A 20210-nucleotide genomic window follows, 5' to 3' on the forward strand; every position below is an offset into this window, starting at 1 on the left:
TCTGTGCTACACAAGCAAATTACTTTAGATTCTCAAATGAAGCCACCCTCTGGGTGAAATCCTTTCTAGATGAGTGCACCTCTAGAGTATCCATTGGTAAAGAGACTGCAGATCCCATCCCGGTCCACACAGGGGTACCACAAGGGTCATGTCTGTCACCTACCCTCTACAATGCTTACACCAAGCTGCTATTTGCGGCACTGGATGCCATGTGTGTCATCTACACCAACATCGCAGATGACACCCAGATCCTCATACCTATCACAGGAAATTATGATCAAGACACACTGTTCATCAATAAAATGTATGTATTAATACAAAATTGGATGGCTCTCAACAGCCTATGCCTCAACGATAAGAAAACTGAGATTCTCATTGTGGGCTCCCCAATCAAATTAACGGCCTCCATTCTGACTACACATCAATCAAGATTGATACCAATACTCAAACAGGTTAAAACTTAGGTGTTTACCTAGACGCCAACCTAACGATGACAAAGAATGTAAATGCCTTATCCTTATCTACCTCCTACACCTCCAAACTAATTGCTCTAAGCAGTCCGTTCCTCACGCCCAAAAACTGTACTACCCTGGCTAGGGCTCTGATATTATCCAAGCTGGACTACTGTAATGTACTCCTATTAGGCACTTCTAACGCCAACCTGGCTAAACTACAACTAATGCAAAACAAAGCATTACGAGCAGCCCTAGGACTAAAAACGTCAGATCACAGCTCCAACATTAGGAGGGAGACTCACTGACTACCCATCAAGGCCAGAATAATCTTCAAATCACCGTGTGTTACCCATAAATGTCTTGCAAAGAAAGCACCTATATATTTGCTACTCAATAGTCAAAGAACCCAATGGAACGCTTAGATCTAATAACAACGCCCTCCATGTGGTACTGCGCTTCAAAAGTTCTAGAGCAGGTGGAAGAAGCTTCCCAGTCATGGCTCTCAAACATTGGAACACCCTCCCCATAAACATAAAAAATGAAGACTCCTTCCAGTGCTAAAAACATGCCTATTTAACCAAGTTTAGTTAGCGGGCACACATCTATCGTTATTAGGCCTCCTTCTGCTCTAGATAGTGCCAATCATACAAAGTCTGCCACCAAAATATATGTAAATAAGTAAAGCTGATTTATGCAACAATAACTAATGTACCATTACATGTCATCCTTGTTCGTATCTCTATTTGTAACTATTGTGAACACTGTTTAATTATAATTAAGCTGTCTGTAACTAACCCGTGATAACCAAGAGTTTGGGCATATAACAAATGTAATGAATAAATAAATGTAGTTGAATGCCTTTCCTAAACACACACTTAATGAAATCGTTGTTGAACCCCTGCACCCAAGGAGAACCTGTCAAATGTCATTGCTTGGCCTTACCACATGTCACAGACTTTATTCCCTAAAATCGTGTGGCTTCCTCCTCTGAGATCTGATAAGGAATCCCTCAACAAAACCATATGTTGTTGTATCTGATATTTTATGGCTCACTGATGATCAGGATGGCCTTTCTAGAGGGAGAATGCTCCAATGATAAGTCGAGGATGGCCATTGGCAAGCTTTGGATGCTGATGGTCAATGGATTGTATTGACTTTCATTGACTGGTTAGGGACTGCTGGGAGTTGAAGATGGAAAGTGTTAAGAACAGGTGATGTTGATGGGAGAAGACGTCCCCTTGTCATTTCAAGCCGATTTTTAGCTGGCTACTAGGTTGTTCTAGCAGACTCATACATTGTAGTATGGCTCACTGCGGAAGTCTGTTGGGCTGGCTGTTTAGCGACAGGCCCATGATTAGTCCCTGAGTGACTTGACGAAATTACGATTGCTGGATTGGATATTTGTTATGGAAACACTAGTTGGGTCTGAACTGCATGTATCTACATAAATTATCTCTTCAGATGTGACTTAAAGGAACTGGGTGTTAGAGTGGCGTCAACACAGGAGGAATATTTTGTTCTGAATAACGCCACCATTGACGCGATGGTGATGAATACTTGCAAATGTTGCTCTATGCATGCCCCACAAGTGCTTGGAGAAAGAGATTTACATCTGCATAATAAGTCTCTTTAAGCTTTTAACTTAACCATTTAATTTAAACAAAGGGCTGGCATTTTCCTTGAACCTCAAAGCCCTGCTTTCAATGATGTGATGTGTTGTGTTGCACTCCAACTTGTGTTCAGTTTTCAGCATGCTTTGGTGGTATGCCTTTCCTCAAGGAAGGATTAACCGTCATTTGGGGTTGGTGAACTTAACCTAAGTGACTGTGGGGTTATGGCACCCTTAGCTGATGTCAGCTCACTCCCAATTTCCCAGTGTATCCATCTTAAGGTTTTTGAAAACAGCCCCACTGCATAAATTGACCTGCTGCTTTTACACACAATAGTTAACACATTTTAAATTGACTAAGGGTTGTTTAGGACTATGCAGAGGTGTACTGAATAGTAGATTTAAATATTCGGTTGGATACCAAATAGTTGGACAAGAACAACTCTGTAAATTAAAAACACACTTTAAAATGGCTATATCCATTATATACTGCATTTCATTTCTTTGTTGTCTATAGAACATATTTGTATAAACCCTGAAGGGAATATATTATCAGAAAATAAACTGTTCAACCCTGAAGGGAATATATCCTCAGAAAATAAACTGTTCAATAACAGCACAATGTGTATTTGTGTGCATTAATAGGTATTTCTTGTTGGACAGGGCCCAAGTAACTAAGACTAGCCCAAAAATATAGTATGCATGTATGCAATCACTGTGAGGAGAGACTGGGATGGGTTTCCTTTTGGACCTGCTCTGATTCTAGCAAGGCACTGAAACACAAAAGAACGGATTACATCAATTAGCACCGTGCTGACTGAAGGGCTACTGAATACAAACCTTTGGGATGCTAACACCATGCTTTCTACCTGGGATGAGGCATGTGAAAAATGTCTTCATTAATTGAAAGTATTTTTCTTTTTTTTTTCGGGTGGGGTATGTTTGTAGTGTTTTGGGGCATGATAAAAGATACCAGACTAAAATATATAGGGAATGCTGAGTCCCCCATGGTTCTCGGCTGAGCATGTATGGAAGGGACAGTGCTAATTTTCAGATCTTTCATTGGAGTGTGCAGGTTTATTTTACTTATTTGTTTCACGTGTACCTCCATTTAATCAATTGATTCTAAATTGTAAACCTGTATCACCTTGTCTTTGTTAACAAATATCCCTCTTTTCAACTCAGTAATGTTGGAAGGAATATTTCTGCTGCCACAGACAGGGGCATTTTGGTTAAAAAAAGATAAGTCACATTCTTTATTAGCATCTGTCACTTTTACTCAACTCAAAGAGGATAATTATGGCATCATGAGGAAGTTGGAGGGCATGAATTTTCACCTCTGTTTTATATTATATGCACATCTCTGCCGCAGGCACATTTCCCAATCAGCTGTCTTAGTTGCTTTATAACCCTAGCTTGCAGGCTGAATTCAGCTCTTTGCAGTCGGCACACTAACTCTTGAGCTATTTTACTCAGGGATCGGAACTTACTGGGATCTCTGCAACAGCTATATTAATTCACTTAAATTATTTGGGTTGGGAATAGGTGGGATTGGAACATATGACTTTCAGTTTTCTCAGACAGGTCATCAGCAAATGCTTAAGCGCTTAAAATCTTCATGAACTCAATGTTCCAGCTAAATGGCGTTAAATTGCAAAATGTAGGGGAGACCAGAGATTCATAACAAATATGGAGGGTTTTGCTTTAGCTCACCCCTCCACAGCAAAACAACTGAGGAAGGTCTGTCTGTCCAGCACATGAAGGGAAGAAACTTTGTTTCGAAGGGATTGGGTCCTCCGACATATTCCATATCTATGACATGTAATCACCACAGCTGTGCTGCTTCGGGAAATCTTCTGCGTTGATGACGTCGATAGGCTGTCCTTGAGGGCCTCTGTGGAGCTGTAGTCACTGGATGTTATAAGTAGGACGCACGATGCCCGTAGCCTCAATTCCGTTTTTTCCGCGAATGTGTTTGATTCGGAGATCTCGGTGCGCCTCATCAAAAAAGTGACAGCAGAATTTGTTTAGTGATCCTTTTAAAGTATAAACATGACACGCCTGAATGATTCCAGGCATGCAGTAAAAGCACTACTTCATGTATTATGTAAAGGAAACTAATTGGCTGGCTTTGGTAACTAATAAAGTATTGATCCTGATGCGGACTATCTCATTTTCAACCGGAATTTGGCGAAATACTTACTCAAAACAGAATTTCGGTACACCCCCAGAACTCTCTTCTTGTATCCACGTACAAACTTGTAGTGCATTCTGATGTTACCCCAGAGCTAGTATCTTAATGACATAAATGTTCTTGTCACTATTTTCCTTGCTTCAAGTTGAATGAGTCAGTGATTTAGTGTAAATCCTGAATATATTGGAGGTGCTCACCAACCTAGTTACAATTGGGCTGGCGGGTGGCACTTTTTGTACAGCACTGTGTTAAACATATTGTGCCTTTCATGGCACCGTATCACCTCTCTTATGAAGACCTTTGACCAAAGAATTCAGGTGTATGATGTGCCCTTCTCCTGTTACCAATGTGTGTGCCATATAACCCTCCTCCCCTTCTTGGGCCTGTGCCTATTCTAGATCCCACTAATAAAAGGTCTGCATTTGCAGGGTCTTGCACCTCACATCACCTCATGCAATGTTGAGCCTTGAGCGCAGGGCCACTACCAAATTGTAAGCCAGTAGTCCTCTAAGGCGAGAGCTAGTAGACCAGTGACCCCCATAGCCTTAGTAGGATGCCTCAAGTATATACGATGTGCATTGAGAGCTAGTAGACAGGTGACCCTCATATCCTTAATAGGATGCCTCAAGTATATATGATGCGCACGGAGAGCTAGTAGACCAGTGACCCCCATAGCCTGAGTAGGATGCCTAAAATATATATGATGTGCATTTAGGATGCCGCAAGAATATACGATGTGCACTTAGAGCTAGTAGACCAGTGACCCCCGTAGCCTTGGTAGGATGCCTCAAGTATATATGATGCGCACTGAGAGCTAGTAGACCAGTGACCCCATATCCTTAGTAGGATGCCTCAAGTATATATGATGCGCACTGAGAGCTAGTAGACCAGTGACCCTCATAGCCTTAGTAGGATGCCATAAGTATATATGATGTGCACTGAGAGATGGAAGACCAGTGACCCCATATCCTTACTAGGATGCCTCAAGTATATATGATGAGCACGGAGAGCTAGTAGACCAGTGACCCCATATCCTTAGTAGGATGCCTCAAGTATATATGATGCGCACAGAGAGCTAGTAGACCAGTGACCCTCATAGCCTTAGTAGGATGCCATAAGTATATATGATGTGCACTGAGAGATAGAAGACCAGTGACCCCATATCCTTACTAGGATGCCTCAAGTATATATGATGAGCACGGAGAGTTAGTAGACCAGTGACCCTCATAACGTTAGTAGTTAGTATATACTTTACAGTTGTCGCTCATGTTTTCGTTTGTTAGCCTTTGCGTTTAGTCTTTTTCCCCACAACGTATTTATTTCTTCTGGCCTTAGAACTTTGGTAACACAGGAGGGATCTGAGTTCATGATGTGATTCTGAAATAATCTGTAAAAAAATAAGTGCCAGTGCCCAAAAAATATTGGCCCCAGAATGCCGGGCACGGCGCCACCAGCAGAGCGGGCGCGGCGCCGCCCTCAGCGCTAGACCTACCTAGATCTCCCCACCACCAGCCCATCAAACTGCTGCTGCTCCATGTCACATGTTTGGCGCTGCAGCAACTGCTGGCACAGGCTAGTAGTAAATACGCAACTAAGACATGCTCCTCCTGTAACAGCGCCTCGATGCCCCCGGGCTGTGTGAGCGCTTTAAAAATGCAAATAAATAAAAAAGCATTCTGTTTCAGTCACTGTTGCACTGTATTTGTCTCTACCCCTTCTGCCCCCTCTGACAGTCTTGTTAATCGGTTACCTCCAGGAAGAGCACCCTCCCCTCAGCCCGTTCTTCAGTCATCACATCCAGGTGTTTTGTGTAATCAATTTACTCTCGAGCCCTTATCAGTCATCACATCTCATAAATGCATCCCCTTCACCCTTCCTTCAAGCATGAGCATGGTGTTGTATAACTTGGAAAAAGTCATTTCTGCAAGACATTGTTGTGAAATCAACAGCCTGTACTTCTTCTGCTTTAGGGCCTCTTTCCACCTTAACACATATTAAAAAACTAAATATGTTTTGTCACCCAATATTCAGGAGCCAGAGGAGTATGCATATTCGGATATCTCCTTCCCACTGACATGTTCTTGACATACTTCACTAAACTGCGTGGTGTAACAGACACCCACCTCCCTATATGAGGATTCCTATCTGAGGATTACATGTGCTCTCATTCGGAGCACATGCTCGGAGCGTATTGTACCCAGGTTAAGGGGCCACATCTGGTGTATAAACCACACATCATGATAGAAAACATGTGCTGGAATTATGTACAAAAATGACAGCAAAGGACGTTTGAGAATTACAAACAAATACTCAACTAGTGCTTTTATTTATGACGACAGAACGTGCACCATGGTTATCCCCGTCTAGTTTCCATGTGTGTATCTTTAAGCCTGAAATGGCATTTCAGAAGTTCGTCTTTGCATGGGCTTTTCTCGCAGAGTGCAGCTAGTTCGGTTTCGGCCCAATACGTGCACCGTTCCGGGTCCCCTTGCTGAAGCTCGTTTGTGAACTAATGAGGCCGATAACATTAAAAGGAAGAACTGAAACACCCTGGCAAAAATTCACAGCTCATGTTTCGCTTAGATGAATGCTATCCAGGGTCGGACTGGGGCATACAATTGTCTCGAGTCGGGCTCGGCACTAATGAAAAAGTGGCCAAAGTTGCAAACGACAATTCATTCCTTTTGTGACGGACACTAGTGGGACCACGTTGCCGCCCGTGCCCCGCCCGGTCCTGGGCTTTTCCCTGCCTTGCCTCAATCACTTAGGCTACCTTCTGTGGGGCCGCCACGGCCATGCTGAGCCTGATGACAAAAATAGGTGCGTGGTGCAGCGGCCCCACGGAAGTTAAGATTTTAAAAGGAAAAACGTATATTTGGGAGGCTGGGGCCCATCACATCCGAAGCAGCCACGCAAAATAAGTTATTTCTTTGAAAACCTACCTTCCGTGGGGCTGGGCCCCGGCCACCGGCCCCCCGGAAGGTCAGGTTTTCAAAGAAAAAAGTAAAAAACATACTTTTGGGCACAATCCACGGGCGTGGCCGCCTGTGGCAGAGTCATCCGACTCAGTCTGCGGCAGATGGCAGCCCCTGGTCACAGAAATTGGCCTGGGCCTGGCACTGACTGCAGTCAGCAGCACACTGCACACAGGGCACACAGACAGAGGCCCGGGCGCAGATGGGCCCCTGGTGGGGTCCTGACTCCTGGGCAGTCAGGACACCACCAGGTGACCGTGCTGCCGCCCGGGCCCCGACCTGGGCGTTCCTTGCCTGATCACTTGACTGCACTAGGCTCAGTCTGTATCGCATGCAACAAGAAGTGACTTACCTGCTTTGCCGGCTGGGACTTGGTCTCCTGTCGGGCCTCACGGTGTGGGGGGGGCGGGTACACACACTGGCACCCGCACAAATGAAAAAGCAGGCAGAGGGGGCCCCAGGACGCAACTAGGCCGCACCACGCAGTGCAGCAGGGCAGTCTCTCTCTCTCTCAAGTCGGGACCGATGATGCCACGCCGCGACACCTTCACTTCACAGTAACTCAAGAAATGAAGGTGGCGCCGCGCAACAACAAGTCACCATTGTAATTTCACTGGCTCAAGACTGCACATTCTGTGTTACTATACAGAATGTATCAAATACTGCATAGTAACAACAGAATGGTAGTTTTCATTGGCTGTTTTTTGTAACGGTTTGTTGTTCATTGCTATTGCTGGCCCCTCCCAGGCCCAGCCAGCCATGGCCTCAACCTGCAAACATGAGAGAGATCGAGATCAGAATGACAAATCCCAATGATTTACAATCGAAGCAAAGCAAAGTGGAAGAACAAACAAAGCTATTGCACGTGCGCTGGCCCCGCATGAGTTCCGGTGCCGAAAAAAAAAAAGGGGTGCCAGTGTTGGGCACTGGCAACCACCCCCACAAATTAAGCAGTGGAAATATTGAACACTTATGTTACTGTCTGAAGTGCTCCACACGATCACTACAATGCAGCAGAATAAAAGCTAGCGGCTCCCCGGTGGCATGGAGAACGGAGTGGACTGATGCTCGAAACAAACATGGCTCCCGGAAACCTATTTGATCATTAAATATTGAGTTCACGTTTTTCTGTTTTTAATTTACTATATTTTCACGTGGCAGAGTTTCCCTGGGGTTTTCTGTCTAATTTGTCACCAGAAATATTGAATATTCTTTTCTGGACGGGCATAACCTGGAACTAGAGAAACATTACATTGCATTACATTACATTTGTAGTGCGCGCTATTGACCCTCAGGCATAAAGGCGCAGATCAAACAACAAGTATTATACAAACAATAGGACCCAGGACAATACATCCTCATACGAACAGAACGAAAAAAGATAAAAGGGAACAGGCTGATGTGTACCACTTGATGAGCCGGCTATACACCTCAGGTCATTCAAGTAGTTTTCTCCGTTTAGATTAGGCAAAAAGGTGTGTCTTAAGTTCTTTCTTGGAGACTTGCAAGGACTTCTGATGCCTTAATCGGTCTGGAAGTTTATTCCAGAGGGAAGGAGCACCAACATTAAAAGCCCCGTTTCCTGCCTTAGCAGTCCTGCTTCTGGACTGCACAATCAAGTTTTGTGTTCCTGATCTAAGGGAGCGCTGGTTAGATTTCTCTATTATATACTTCTGTAAATAAGTGGGCACAACTTGTTGCCTACACTTAAAGGCAATGACAAGGACTCTGAAGACTATCCAAAGCCAATGAAGAGATCTTCTAGCCTCGGTTATGTGACTATACTAAGGGAGTCTGAGAACTACTCTAACTGCCCAATTCTGAGCAACCTGTATTCTGTGTAATTCTAGTTGACTAATGCCTAAAAGAAGACTATAGCAATAGTCCAACTTTGCACCGATTATTGCCCTGGCAATAGTCTCTGCACACTCTTGTGAAATCATAGGCCTTAGATGGGAAAGAAGCTTAACATAGTAGGTTACTCCCGCCACTACCGTGGATACATGAGCCTTCATACTTAAAGTAGAATCCAAGGTAACTCCCAAGATTTTTGTTTTCGGTAGTGGAGAGATGATATCATCACCTAACTTGAAGGAGCTATAAGCTGTATCAAGATTTTTGAGAGCCCTTGGGCTACCAACGATCAGTAGCTCTGTCTTGCTACGGTTCAGAGCAAGAAAATTTTCCAACATCCACCGTTCGATTAAGGCAAAAATTCTATTTACCTCAAACACGTCCCTCTCATGATGTCCTGTTAATGAGATGACACATTGGGTGTCATCTGCATAGTTTGAAAAAATGACCCCTCCTCTTCTAACATAAAGAAGAAAGGTGCCATAAAGAGGTTACATAAACAAGGTGACATACTTGCCCCTTGGGGGACTCCATATAGCACCGATATAGGAATAGCTTCAGCTGAAGCCGAGCAGACTCTGCTGCTTCTATGCTCCAGAAAAGACTGAACCCACTGTGCTGCCGAAGCCGAAAGATTGGCCACAGCTTGTAATCTCTGAGTCAGAATGGAGTGTTCAATCAGATCAAAAGCTGCAGACTGATCTAAGGAGATTATCAATGACAACCCCTTTTTATCCATGTCTCCCAAGTGTTTAGTTTTAGGCTCCAAGAGCGCTGTTTTCGTACCAATTTCTTTCCGAAAGCCAGACTGCTTAGGGTGAAGAATGGGGATTTCTCCAGGTGTTCTGCCAATTGGCCGTATGCCACTCTATCTAAGATTTTCAATAAGAAAGGAGTATTAGATATAGGTCGAAAGTTAAGCGGATTGTCCATTGGCAGACCCGTTTTTTTTTAAGAATAGGAGTGACCATAGTCGATTTGATCTCATCAGGGGCGCTTTTTTCCTGTAAGGAGGTGTTTATGAAGATACACAATGCTTCAAGGAGCCGTGGAGGACATCTTTATAATCGTCAAGGAGCAAGCATCCCCTCTACATTGAGAGGGTTTCATGTTTTCAATGGTTTTTTGAAGCTCACTCATCGTAATGCTAAGCTTTTGAGAACGTTTGTGGAAACTTGTAAGGTTTATCTGTGCGTGGTAGTGTGTAGTGCCTTTTTTTGGAATTAATTTATTTGTAACGGGCCCCTAACCCTGAGGTAACTGGGCGCTTGAGCTTATGACATAGTTACAGAAACATAATATAATACAAAAAGCAGTGGTAGCCTACCAGGGGTTACAGGTTTAGCAGGCTAGCATAACAATACAAGTAAGCGCAAAAGTTGTCACCGGCAGTTGCAGATTGGTCGACGATGCGGGAAGAAAAAACCAGTGGTCGAAGTGAGCAGGAGCGGTTGGGAGCGGTGCTCCTCTACTTTTTTAATTTACGTTTGACAGCTTCTATACTTTTATTTTAAAAACAAACCGATCTGGAATGGTTTCATTTTAAAATAAAAGTGTAGGAAGAAGTTGAAACTTGCTCTTTCAGTGCACTGCACTGAACGTTCCCTTAAACAGCAGATGCAAGTGTTTGGTGATGTGTATTGTGTGAGGGAAGAGACGTGATGATGGGGTTTGTGGGGAGTGGGTGCAGGCCAGCAGGGAACATAGCTCCACTACTTCTTTTCGTACACTTCGACCACTGGAAAAACATTAAGGCGGTGTGACTAAGTTGTGTCAGGGGGGATCCAGGATAAGTCAAGGGCCTGTTAGTAATTCCTAACAGTGAGCCAGTTCTTAACTTTAGCTCTAAACGACCAGAAGGAGTGTTCAGCTCTGATCGCAGGAGGGAGGGAGTTCCAACACTTAAACAATTAAAACCACTTCATTTCTTTTGATGGGGGAGTGGGGAACAGGGATAAAAGTGATGAAGACTGGTCATGATGGAAAGGAAAACGGACATGCTTTGTAGATTTTAATTCGTGTTATCAGTAGTTTCTTATCTCTTGTTTTTTCAGTTGTGTTGCAAGCTCACTAAGAGAGAGCCAAGGTTTCTCATCGGCCTTCTGCTTCCACTGTGACTTTATGCGCACGTTTTTCTTTGATAAGATGCTGAGAGCGGCCGCCGTCCTCACGTCCCTGGTTCTCACCATTGTGTGTTTGTGGCCTAGCACTGCAGCCGCACCTGTTATCAGCTGCAGCGGCTACAGTTAGTTGCGGAAGCCCACAGTGTAAGGAATGTTATGAATCCAGAGTTTGCAAGTATGAGCATTTTTGTGTTCTCGAGCCAGGATTTGAGAAACGTCCAATTCCCACGGACTCAGTATGTCATACTGTACATTTAAAAACAAATTATTATGTCAGTTGGGTGGGCATGGGCTAGGCATTTGCCAGGCGCTAACATAACAGAACTACCTGTCCTTAAGATGGCAAAAGCTGCAAAAATAAATGTGAGTACCTGAGCCTATGATAGCAGTGCCTTTATAATGTCGATATCCACGCCAAAACAGTAGATGTTGCCAGTGCTCGTTTTAGCATAACTTCAGTGCAAAGTACATATGCGAGGAGACACATACTGCTTATAAATCAAATGGCTGAAAGCTTGGCTAAAATATTTGTACCCAAGTTTATTAAACCAATAGAGCATTTACAGCTGTAGATAAGCCATTTACTCTCTGAACAAGCTTGGAAATACACTGGAAGTCCCTTTAGAGCACGTTTGTTTCTACTGCTAGATAGAGCTGCCGTCTAGACCTGTCAGGAGGTTGTAGTTTAGGCAAGGATGGGGTAGATTTTGAGTAGGAATCACATGGCTTTGTGTAGTTAAAGGGTTGGTAAATATCGAAATACTGCCACAAGCTGTGTCCTTCCTCACAAACCATCTCCCTATTTGTATTCCAATGTAATAGTTTTGGCTTACAGGTGGTGCTTAAGAACCACCTTGTAGCCAAAACGGAAGAGGCACTAGAGGAGAGAGTTAAGAAGCAAATTACTTTCAGTGAGGAGTTGGTATGTAAGGAAAGAATATTCAGACTATAACGCAAATGGAGCGGGGACAATACGACCAGCTGTAGAAAAGCTGTAATAATTGACTTGGGAGTTGACAAGTGATTTTTTCAAGTGGCATAGCATGTCAAAAAGGTAGTTGAAAAAGGGGTCCGAGTTCTTAAAGCACATTCATTATTCTTGATTTTCTGGGGTCTGGTCCCGTCCAGATAGGAATCCAAGAGAGCCTGAATACTTGGTGGTGGGAAGGGGAAACAGTTGTTTATTCCAGAATGCATCACAATAAACAGCATGTTTGCTAACAGTCCTTTACACAATGTTTTTATTTATTTATGTTTAACATAATTGGCATACTTCATATCCAAACACAAAGTTTTGGGACTGTTGGTCCTCACCTAAAAAAGACCTTTCCCTTTTGTGTGTTGCTTAAGGTTCTTTCCTTTCCTCAAGTGAGTTGTGGTGGTTTCCCAAAAGCGCTATCTGCGTCTTAAGGGGATTAGCCTATCCTGACCGTTCAGAGCTGTACAGATTTGATGCTGGGTTCAGCCTAGGCCTTTGTCCCCTTCCAGATGTTGCATGCGCATGCGATATGTAATAGCGCCAATTCTACTCTAAACAACAACTACATGGCTCTTAGTGTTTGGTTACTGGCCTACTGCAGCGGCCTCAGCTTGTATTTCCTTTTGTGATCATGATGGGGGATAGGTGGGGCAGTTGGGCGTGTGGCCAATACTGGTGCAACTCTTATCTCCATTTCCACAAGGGTTTGTGCCCAATTACTTATCTCCATGCTCTGCTGTTATTGGGGCTTCTGGAATTGTTGGATGAACTTCTAGGATCCCCCTTGGTTTTAGAGACCATGATTGTTGTCTCTCCTAGCACCTGTTGCACTTTAATCTCTTCATCAGCTTGGTAGGTAGATATCTTTTCTTGTTTTTTTCTGGGAAGATGTGGGTGCTCTTCTGTTTGTGTGGGAGAGAAAGTGAGCCTTATTCTGGTAGATGGTGCCCATAACGTGTATGCTTGGTTTCCTTTCAATTTATGTTTAGGACAGCTTGAGGGCAAGGCACCCCCTGGGCTGGCTTTCTGGTACCAGCTCTGGGTGACTGCCGCCAAACACTAAGTGTCACTCATGAAACAAACAAATGCAGGTGTTTGAGGTCTCCCCTAGTTTAGACTGACCTTGCTCAACCCAGGATATTGCTGTAAGTGCTGCCTGGCCTGGTAATGACACATCTGGCGGACACATCTGGTGAACTATCAGCCATCGCTCCTAGAGTGTTGGGCCGCTGCAGCTTGCTTGATGGCGCAATGTAGTGGAACTGCCAAACCAGGTGACGAGGTGAGTCCTTGAAAATCCATATTTTGAGTACTCCATTCCTCACATGCTACCTGCGGAACAGGCACAAGATTGTTGTTGTGCACTATGCAAAGCGAGCTGTGCCCCTGCTAACTCACAGGTAGCAGGAGAAGAAATGGTACATTACACACAGCAGCTTTTATAACTACCAGGTCCACAAAGGTGCTACTTCATTCCTGACACATGCACTCAGTCACATCACTCATATGTTGTTGGGTTTTTTCCTAACCCTAAACATATCACTGATTCTGGAAATAAACAACGTGGAAAACATCAACAAATACCAATTACCTTAAAGTTAACCAAGGCAAGCAATACGAAAAAAAAAACACACACCAGAAACGCCAAAGCAGATGTGCAAGTAAAATATAAATGCAATTTGTAAAGCTCTCCTAAAGGGGCAAATAGGTTCAGGACTTCAGAACCCAACCTGCATGCGTACAGTCGAAAGACCTACTGTGGCCACAGACTTCACAGTTCCCTTGCTCCAGCTTCAACCATGGAAAAAAAACCTTGTTCCAGTGCCACCACAAACCTCTTTGACATAATGTAACACCACAGCGTCATTGTCACTCCAGGTGGCAGCTCATGCATTTACTGCCCTCAGCATTAATAAGACAGCCAGAGACCTTTAATGAAGTTCCCCAAATCTACCATGAGAGTTTATTAATTACCAAGCACCAGCTGGTGTTACTCTTGCTGCTTTTGGTGGTTTTCCAGGTGCATTTAGGTTTTGTGTGTCCAATGTGAAGAGGATTCCCCAACCAATCCTCATGTTTCTGTGAACCAAAGAAGCTGCAGATAAGATGACATCTTCTGTGTCCCACATAATCAATGGTTACTTCTTTTTATGAATCCGGGCACAAGCAAACACTTTGTGGATGTACAGTGATTGAACCTTAAGACTTAAAAGTCCACATCTGCCTGGGATCTTGATGTACGTTATAATAAAATCCAGTGTAATAGCTCCTTGGTTGCATCTGATTTTAAATCCCCCTGTCCCTATTGGGTAGATGTACGTGAGGTGGCAGGTTGAGGTGTTCGTTTAAGCCCCTTTGGAAACAAATCTGGTTTTGGTGGAGTTGTGTGACAGTAGTGTTGTTTGTAGATTAGTACTTCTGGAGTTTAACTGTGTATTGTGGTTTTCTTTCCAGAGACCGAGATCACCACCTAAAAACCTACAAATCTGTAATCCCGGCAAGTAAGCTTGTGGACTGGCTGATCTCCCAGGTAGGAAACCTCTCCTTCTTACAACAGAAATTAAATACTGTCCATCGTGTGGATGCGCAAACACACACCCCACACCCCATATCGTACACTTCCCCCGACCTCCCCAAGCACACACTGCTCTCTGAAGTTGGCACAGGTCTGGTTTAAGTAGCGCATCCTGTTTTTTCCTTTCCCTCTGTGTCTTGAAGTGTTACATTTATAAAGTGAAAACCAGATAAAAAAATCAGCGAATTGAAGGAATACATAAAAAATACATCACTTGAATACAGTATGTCATACTCCTACGATATCTTAATTCTCACAGCTTACAGTGTTCGCTTTCATTCTGATATTTATGTTCTCCCCTACGAACAGGCAAACTATGCTATAAAAGACTAACTAAAAGAGCATTCACCCAGACTAAATTGGCTACTTCCATCTGACAGAAGACCGCTTGAGACCTTGCGGATGCTGGCTAGGCTTGGCATTGTAAAAGCGCAACGTCTGCACTGGTAAACGGTGCACACAACCTACTTGATTTTCCAGTTTCTACTTCTGAGTGTTGAAAGACAAGAGTAGCTCTCACTAGGTTAGTAGGATCCGGGATACCAGGCCTACATTCAGGAGTGGTTAGAATAACCTCCACTATGCCTGGTAAATTGAAGATGTGGCATCCGGGTAGCTCAGCGAGTTAAGAGCTTGACTCCAGACATGTGCTTGCTCCATCTGCAGTAACAAGTTTGAGTCCCAATAGGGCAGATACAGCCCCTTTTCCATATGAGATTCATAAATTGAGTACCGACACATTGGGTGGTAATAGTACCTACAATATCAGTGCTTAGAAGAAGGATGAATCATGTCAGGACTGGCTTTCTGGAATCTGCAGTAGCTAATGCCGATCCCACAGACCCTCACCAGGAGTTCCCTGCTGAACTCAGTCGAGAACCCCAAGGACGGGAAAGGGGTAGTGGATAAAATAAAATACGAGATACTGCAGGCTCCCGACCTTGTGGCCCGTCTCTGGTATCTGTGGCGGAACAAATACACTTGATTACATAAAGAGTAGAATATAAGATTTGGAATTATATCTGTAACTGAAAACAATCTGTTTCCTGTAATGCCTCTGCTGTTCACTTAGAGACGTAGTATTGGTTAGCTGAACACTTCTAAATTGACTGAAACCCATATACTCGGGTAAAAGTAATTGCGAATGACAAGCGTTCTATTACATGTCTCTTCCTGATACAGTTACTGATATTGCCTTCTGCTTTTTGTATCTCTTTTCAAAACTATGTCTTTTCTTCAGGCACTGCATTTCAAATTGAAACGTTCCCACATATGGTCTTCAGGGGAAAATGACTCTTACTGCTACAGATGTCTCCTTCTTGTTTGTCAGGACTCTGGATAGGGCCTAAATTAAGGAACTGTAATTCACACAACCGGTCACTAAACTTCTCTGGATGAAAGGCAGTTATAGAACCCTGTGCACCAGAAAGGTACCCAGGCTATTGTTCTCCCAACCAATCGGATGAGCCCTGTATTCCACCATCTTAGCTTGGGAAGCCTGTAATGTTTACCCTTTAAAATGTATGCAAAACACCCTCCTTTTCTATGAACCACCGCACGCCATCTCCCTTTGCCAACTTTGCCGGACCACCTACACCTACCAGCCCTGACAAATCGGACATGAAGCGCTCTGTCCTCTGCAACTAATCCACAATAGGACTGCAAGACCTGACCTCAAGCCGTGGGACTGTATCTCTCCAGCTCTAAAATCTCTCCACTGGCTGCCTGTTGCTGCAAGGATCAAATTCAAGACCTTTTGCATCATCCACAATGCTGTCTGGGGCCTTGGACCATGCTACCTCTCATACTAAATACTCCCCTTCCAGATCCCTTTAATATTCTGGCTTCAACTCTCTGCTGATGAAACGCTTCATCAAGCAGAGAGCTGGGGGCAGATCTCTCTACTCACCTGGCTCCCTCCTATGGAACAGCCTTCCTCTATCTCTGTCTTGAACCGGACCACCTCAAGTTCTGCAAACAACTCCAGACCTTTCTCTTCTCCTCCTCCCTCCCGCTCCCCCTCCTGTGCTAACCGTCCCCTCTGCAGCTGAGATTGGCGGCCTGGTCCCTCAATAGTCTAATTGGGTCCTTGCCTTCTGCCGAATCACCCCCAGCAGGACCCTCCCTCTTTGCTTACTCCATGCACTTACCTGCTGCCTCCCCAATGGGCACATCTGGCACTTCCTCCTCTAGGGTACCCCAATAGCATTTACCTGCACCCAGTCTCCCCCATTTTCCCCGTTTTTCTTTCACTGAACTTGCATACTCCGAATGTCTCAAGGTTTAGTAGGCTTGCTTCCATTTTCTATTCTCATTGTTAATTCTGTTGTTTTTTTTTGCTGCTTTGTTCCCTTCCCTTGTGGCACTTTGAAACACTGTTTTGCTGTATGGGTGCCTTTTAAATAACGAATAAATAAATATAAAAGCATGAGTAATGTTATGATCACCATATTAGCGAAGCAGCAGTCATGCGGTGCAATTTGTGTCAATTGATAAACTGAGCTCTATTTAGTCTCTTACTACCCCTGTTTTGCGGTCGTGCTCCATTCTGCTCTGTAGGTTTACTGGTTATTCTCTTTCTTCTTGAGCAAGGACAGTTTTGTTTTTGACCGGAAATCTTGGACTATTAAAAATATTTGGAGCTGGATTGCTCGTCGAGTGGACAGGTATGTTTACTCGTGGTGCACTATGTGTGAGGTGTTTCCATAAAACCACAGTGTCGTGCCATAGTAGACCGATGTTAGAGCCCAATATACCCATATCTTTTCACATCTTAGGCCATGTATGTATCTTCATCCTCAATTGCATCGGAAATCCTTGTAAGCCCTGCTTACTCCCACACTTTAAGCTGCATTGTTGTATGCATCGAGCTACGTAACTTCCAGCTGGGTGATATAGATGAGTTTCTTCGTTTAGCTGTGGGAAAGTGTACTATGTCACATGTTGAGTCCAGTGCAGCCAAATTCACCTTACCAAAAAAGTGTGCTCGCTGTTGACACACCAAAGATCTACGTAGAGTTGGAACCATGACTACCATTTGTGTGGACTTTCGTGTACATTCTACACACAAATGTTTGAAAGTATCTGCTTGATCAGTTTCTGCCAGATCATGATTAGGGGGAGCTTCTGGCCACCTTTTTTGGTGTCTGCGAGAAAACTGAGTTTCTGGGGGAGAGTGGGAGGGGTGAGTTTGCATTTTTATATAATCCGAAGTGCAAAGTTTTGAATTGGGGTTGAAGAGCTAAAAGCATAGCTTGATTTGTTACACCATGAATTCATATTCTATTCATTCCAGAAGGTTTCTCAAATCAAGGTGGGGGTGCTTGTGGGGGAACCTGGTGGCGTGTCACGTTCACCATGTTGTGATTTTGAAAGGATATCTGTGGAGATCAGGTCTCACATAATGCCAGGCAGCCTCAGCTCTTGTGAGATCAAAGCAGAGATGACATTCAGAGGGCGGGCTGTGCCAGAAGCGCAAGCACCCCAGCACTCCTCCTTAGAAGAGGGTACAAGAATCTAGATTCTGTAAATACATGTGTACATGCTTTTAACCAGAATTTGTAGAAGCACTAACACAGTGAAGCTACTGTGTTCAGCACAAAGGGTTATCGACCGAGGTGAATAAAGATAGTAACTTCATCACAGCCTAGTGTGAATATTCGGGCCACAACATAATTGACGACTTGGAGCAGGACGCGAACAAGCCATGAATAAGATGCAAGATGCTCTGCCACCCCCAGCCTTCTTGCAATCTCCAGGTAGGCCTGCAACATCATGGCCACGTGGGAACCGGTGTATGTAACATATTTGGAAGCTGTGGGAAAGTGCCGGCTACGCTGCAGTAAGGAGAAGGGCCTTGCTGCTAAATGCATGTCATCGAAGATCAGATTATTTCTGCTTGTTTAAGCCTGAAGCCGTGGAAGATGATGATGATGATGATGATGATGATGATGTTTACAAAGAGGCAGTGAGGAGCATCATTATGAGGTTCTCCAGCAAAGAGAACATAGTTTTACATAGGCTCAGATTTCACAGCAGTAAACAAGAACCCAATGAGGCAGTGGAGGGCTGTGACAAAAATGAGGGAATTGGCTGTGTTGTGTGCCTTTGGGGATATGGCTGAAGACAGGATTTGTGAAATGCTAACAGAGCACACCGACAGGAGGGTGCAAGATAACATGTATCCTTGAGAAAGAGCTGCAACTGGACAAAGCTATTCACATTTCCAGGGCAGTGGAAGCAACTTTGTGCAGATGTAAGGAATTGGCAGGAGGCTTGCCAGTCCCAGATGTACATGTTATGCAATTCAAGAGGAGAAGAGGCAAGTGTCAGTCAGATTTCCAGAAGGAGAAAGGAGGTAAGCGAGAACCTCTGAAATTTCACGGGTGCACCAGCACCGGCCATTTTGCGAATGACAGTGTCCTGCCAGGAAGAAGAAATGTTCGAACTGCAAAATAATTGGTCACATAACCATAGCTTGCAAGTGGCAGGGTAAGAAAGTGGCCCACATCTGATGAGTGAAGACACAGAGGGCTGGGGGCGCGGAGAGTTGGATGAAGACGGGAGACCTACCATAATAATGATGAACTGTGGGATGGCCAGAAGGGAAAAGAACACACTGTGTCATCAAGGTGGAAGGCAATGATACAAGAGTGAGAGATGACTCAGGGTCAGACCTAATGATGCTACCGATTTGCACGTACAAGGTTGCAAAAACATGGTAGAGGTGAAGAGAACGAAGCACAAACCCAAGGTCTTTTGAGGGGCCACCGTAAACGTGTTGTGGTACATCCATTGCACGATTGAAGTCAAAGACAGGGCGACGAAGACCAGAGTTTGTAAGAAGGTCCCAGCTATGTTAAGGTGGCATGACCAAGCCAAGTTAAACATCCGATTGGACCCCAGTATGGCAGACCGGGTACTGTCAGTAAATACAGGAGGAGTGTTGGTGTCCAGAGAAGAATTTCCCCAGATTATTCTCCGATAATCCGGGGAAGAAAAAGAACTGTGTACACAAAATTATGCTGAAACAAAATGCTGTTCCAGTAAATCGCAAAGTGAGACTGGTGGCGGCAATGGCAAGAGAAGCTCTACAGGCGCAATCTGAAAGAATGCATAAGGAAGGCACAATAGAGACTGCAGAATTGTCTGAAGGGCTAAGCCCAGTGGTTCTGACTATTAAAAAAAAGCACTCCGATGACATCACAGTTTACATCGATTTGCACAGTCTCTATTTTGAGGTGATCACAGACTGCTGCCCCCTCCCCTGCATAAATTAGTTGATCATAATGCTGGAGGCCAAAGTGTTGTCTAAACTTCATAGGGACACTTATCAGATCAGAATGCCTACAGAATCAAGGCCTCGGACGGCATTCATAACCAGATTTGGCACATACCACTTTACTTACATGCCTTTTCCGGCCTGTCATCTGCTGCACTGGCAATC

At 44.2% G+C, this 20210-nt stretch overlaps 1 protein-coding gene across 1 annotated transcript in view; it reads left to right on the plus strand.

Moving 5' to 3' along the window:
* The window catches only part of PREX1 (phosphatidylinositol-3,4,5-trisphosphate dependent Rac exchange factor 1), a 1235108-nt gene that overhangs the window by 798614 nt on the left and 416284 nt on the right, over nt 1–20210 (plus strand). Inside the window, exon 14 of the mRNA XM_069651281.1 lies at nt 14644–14719. Within this exon, the coding sequence (XP_069507382.1) occupies nt 14644–14719 (76 nt within the window). The remainder of the gene's footprint in view (nt 1–14643; nt 14720–20210) is intronic.

This window comes from Ambystoma mexicanum, chromosome 3p, assembly GCF_040938575.1.
Source record: "Ambystoma mexicanum isolate Mex_15411 chromosome 3p, UKY_AmexF1_1, whole genome shotgun sequence".
NCBI classification, from domain to species: domain Eukaryota; kingdom Metazoa; phylum Chordata; class Amphibia; order Caudata; family Ambystomatidae; genus Ambystoma; species Ambystoma mexicanum.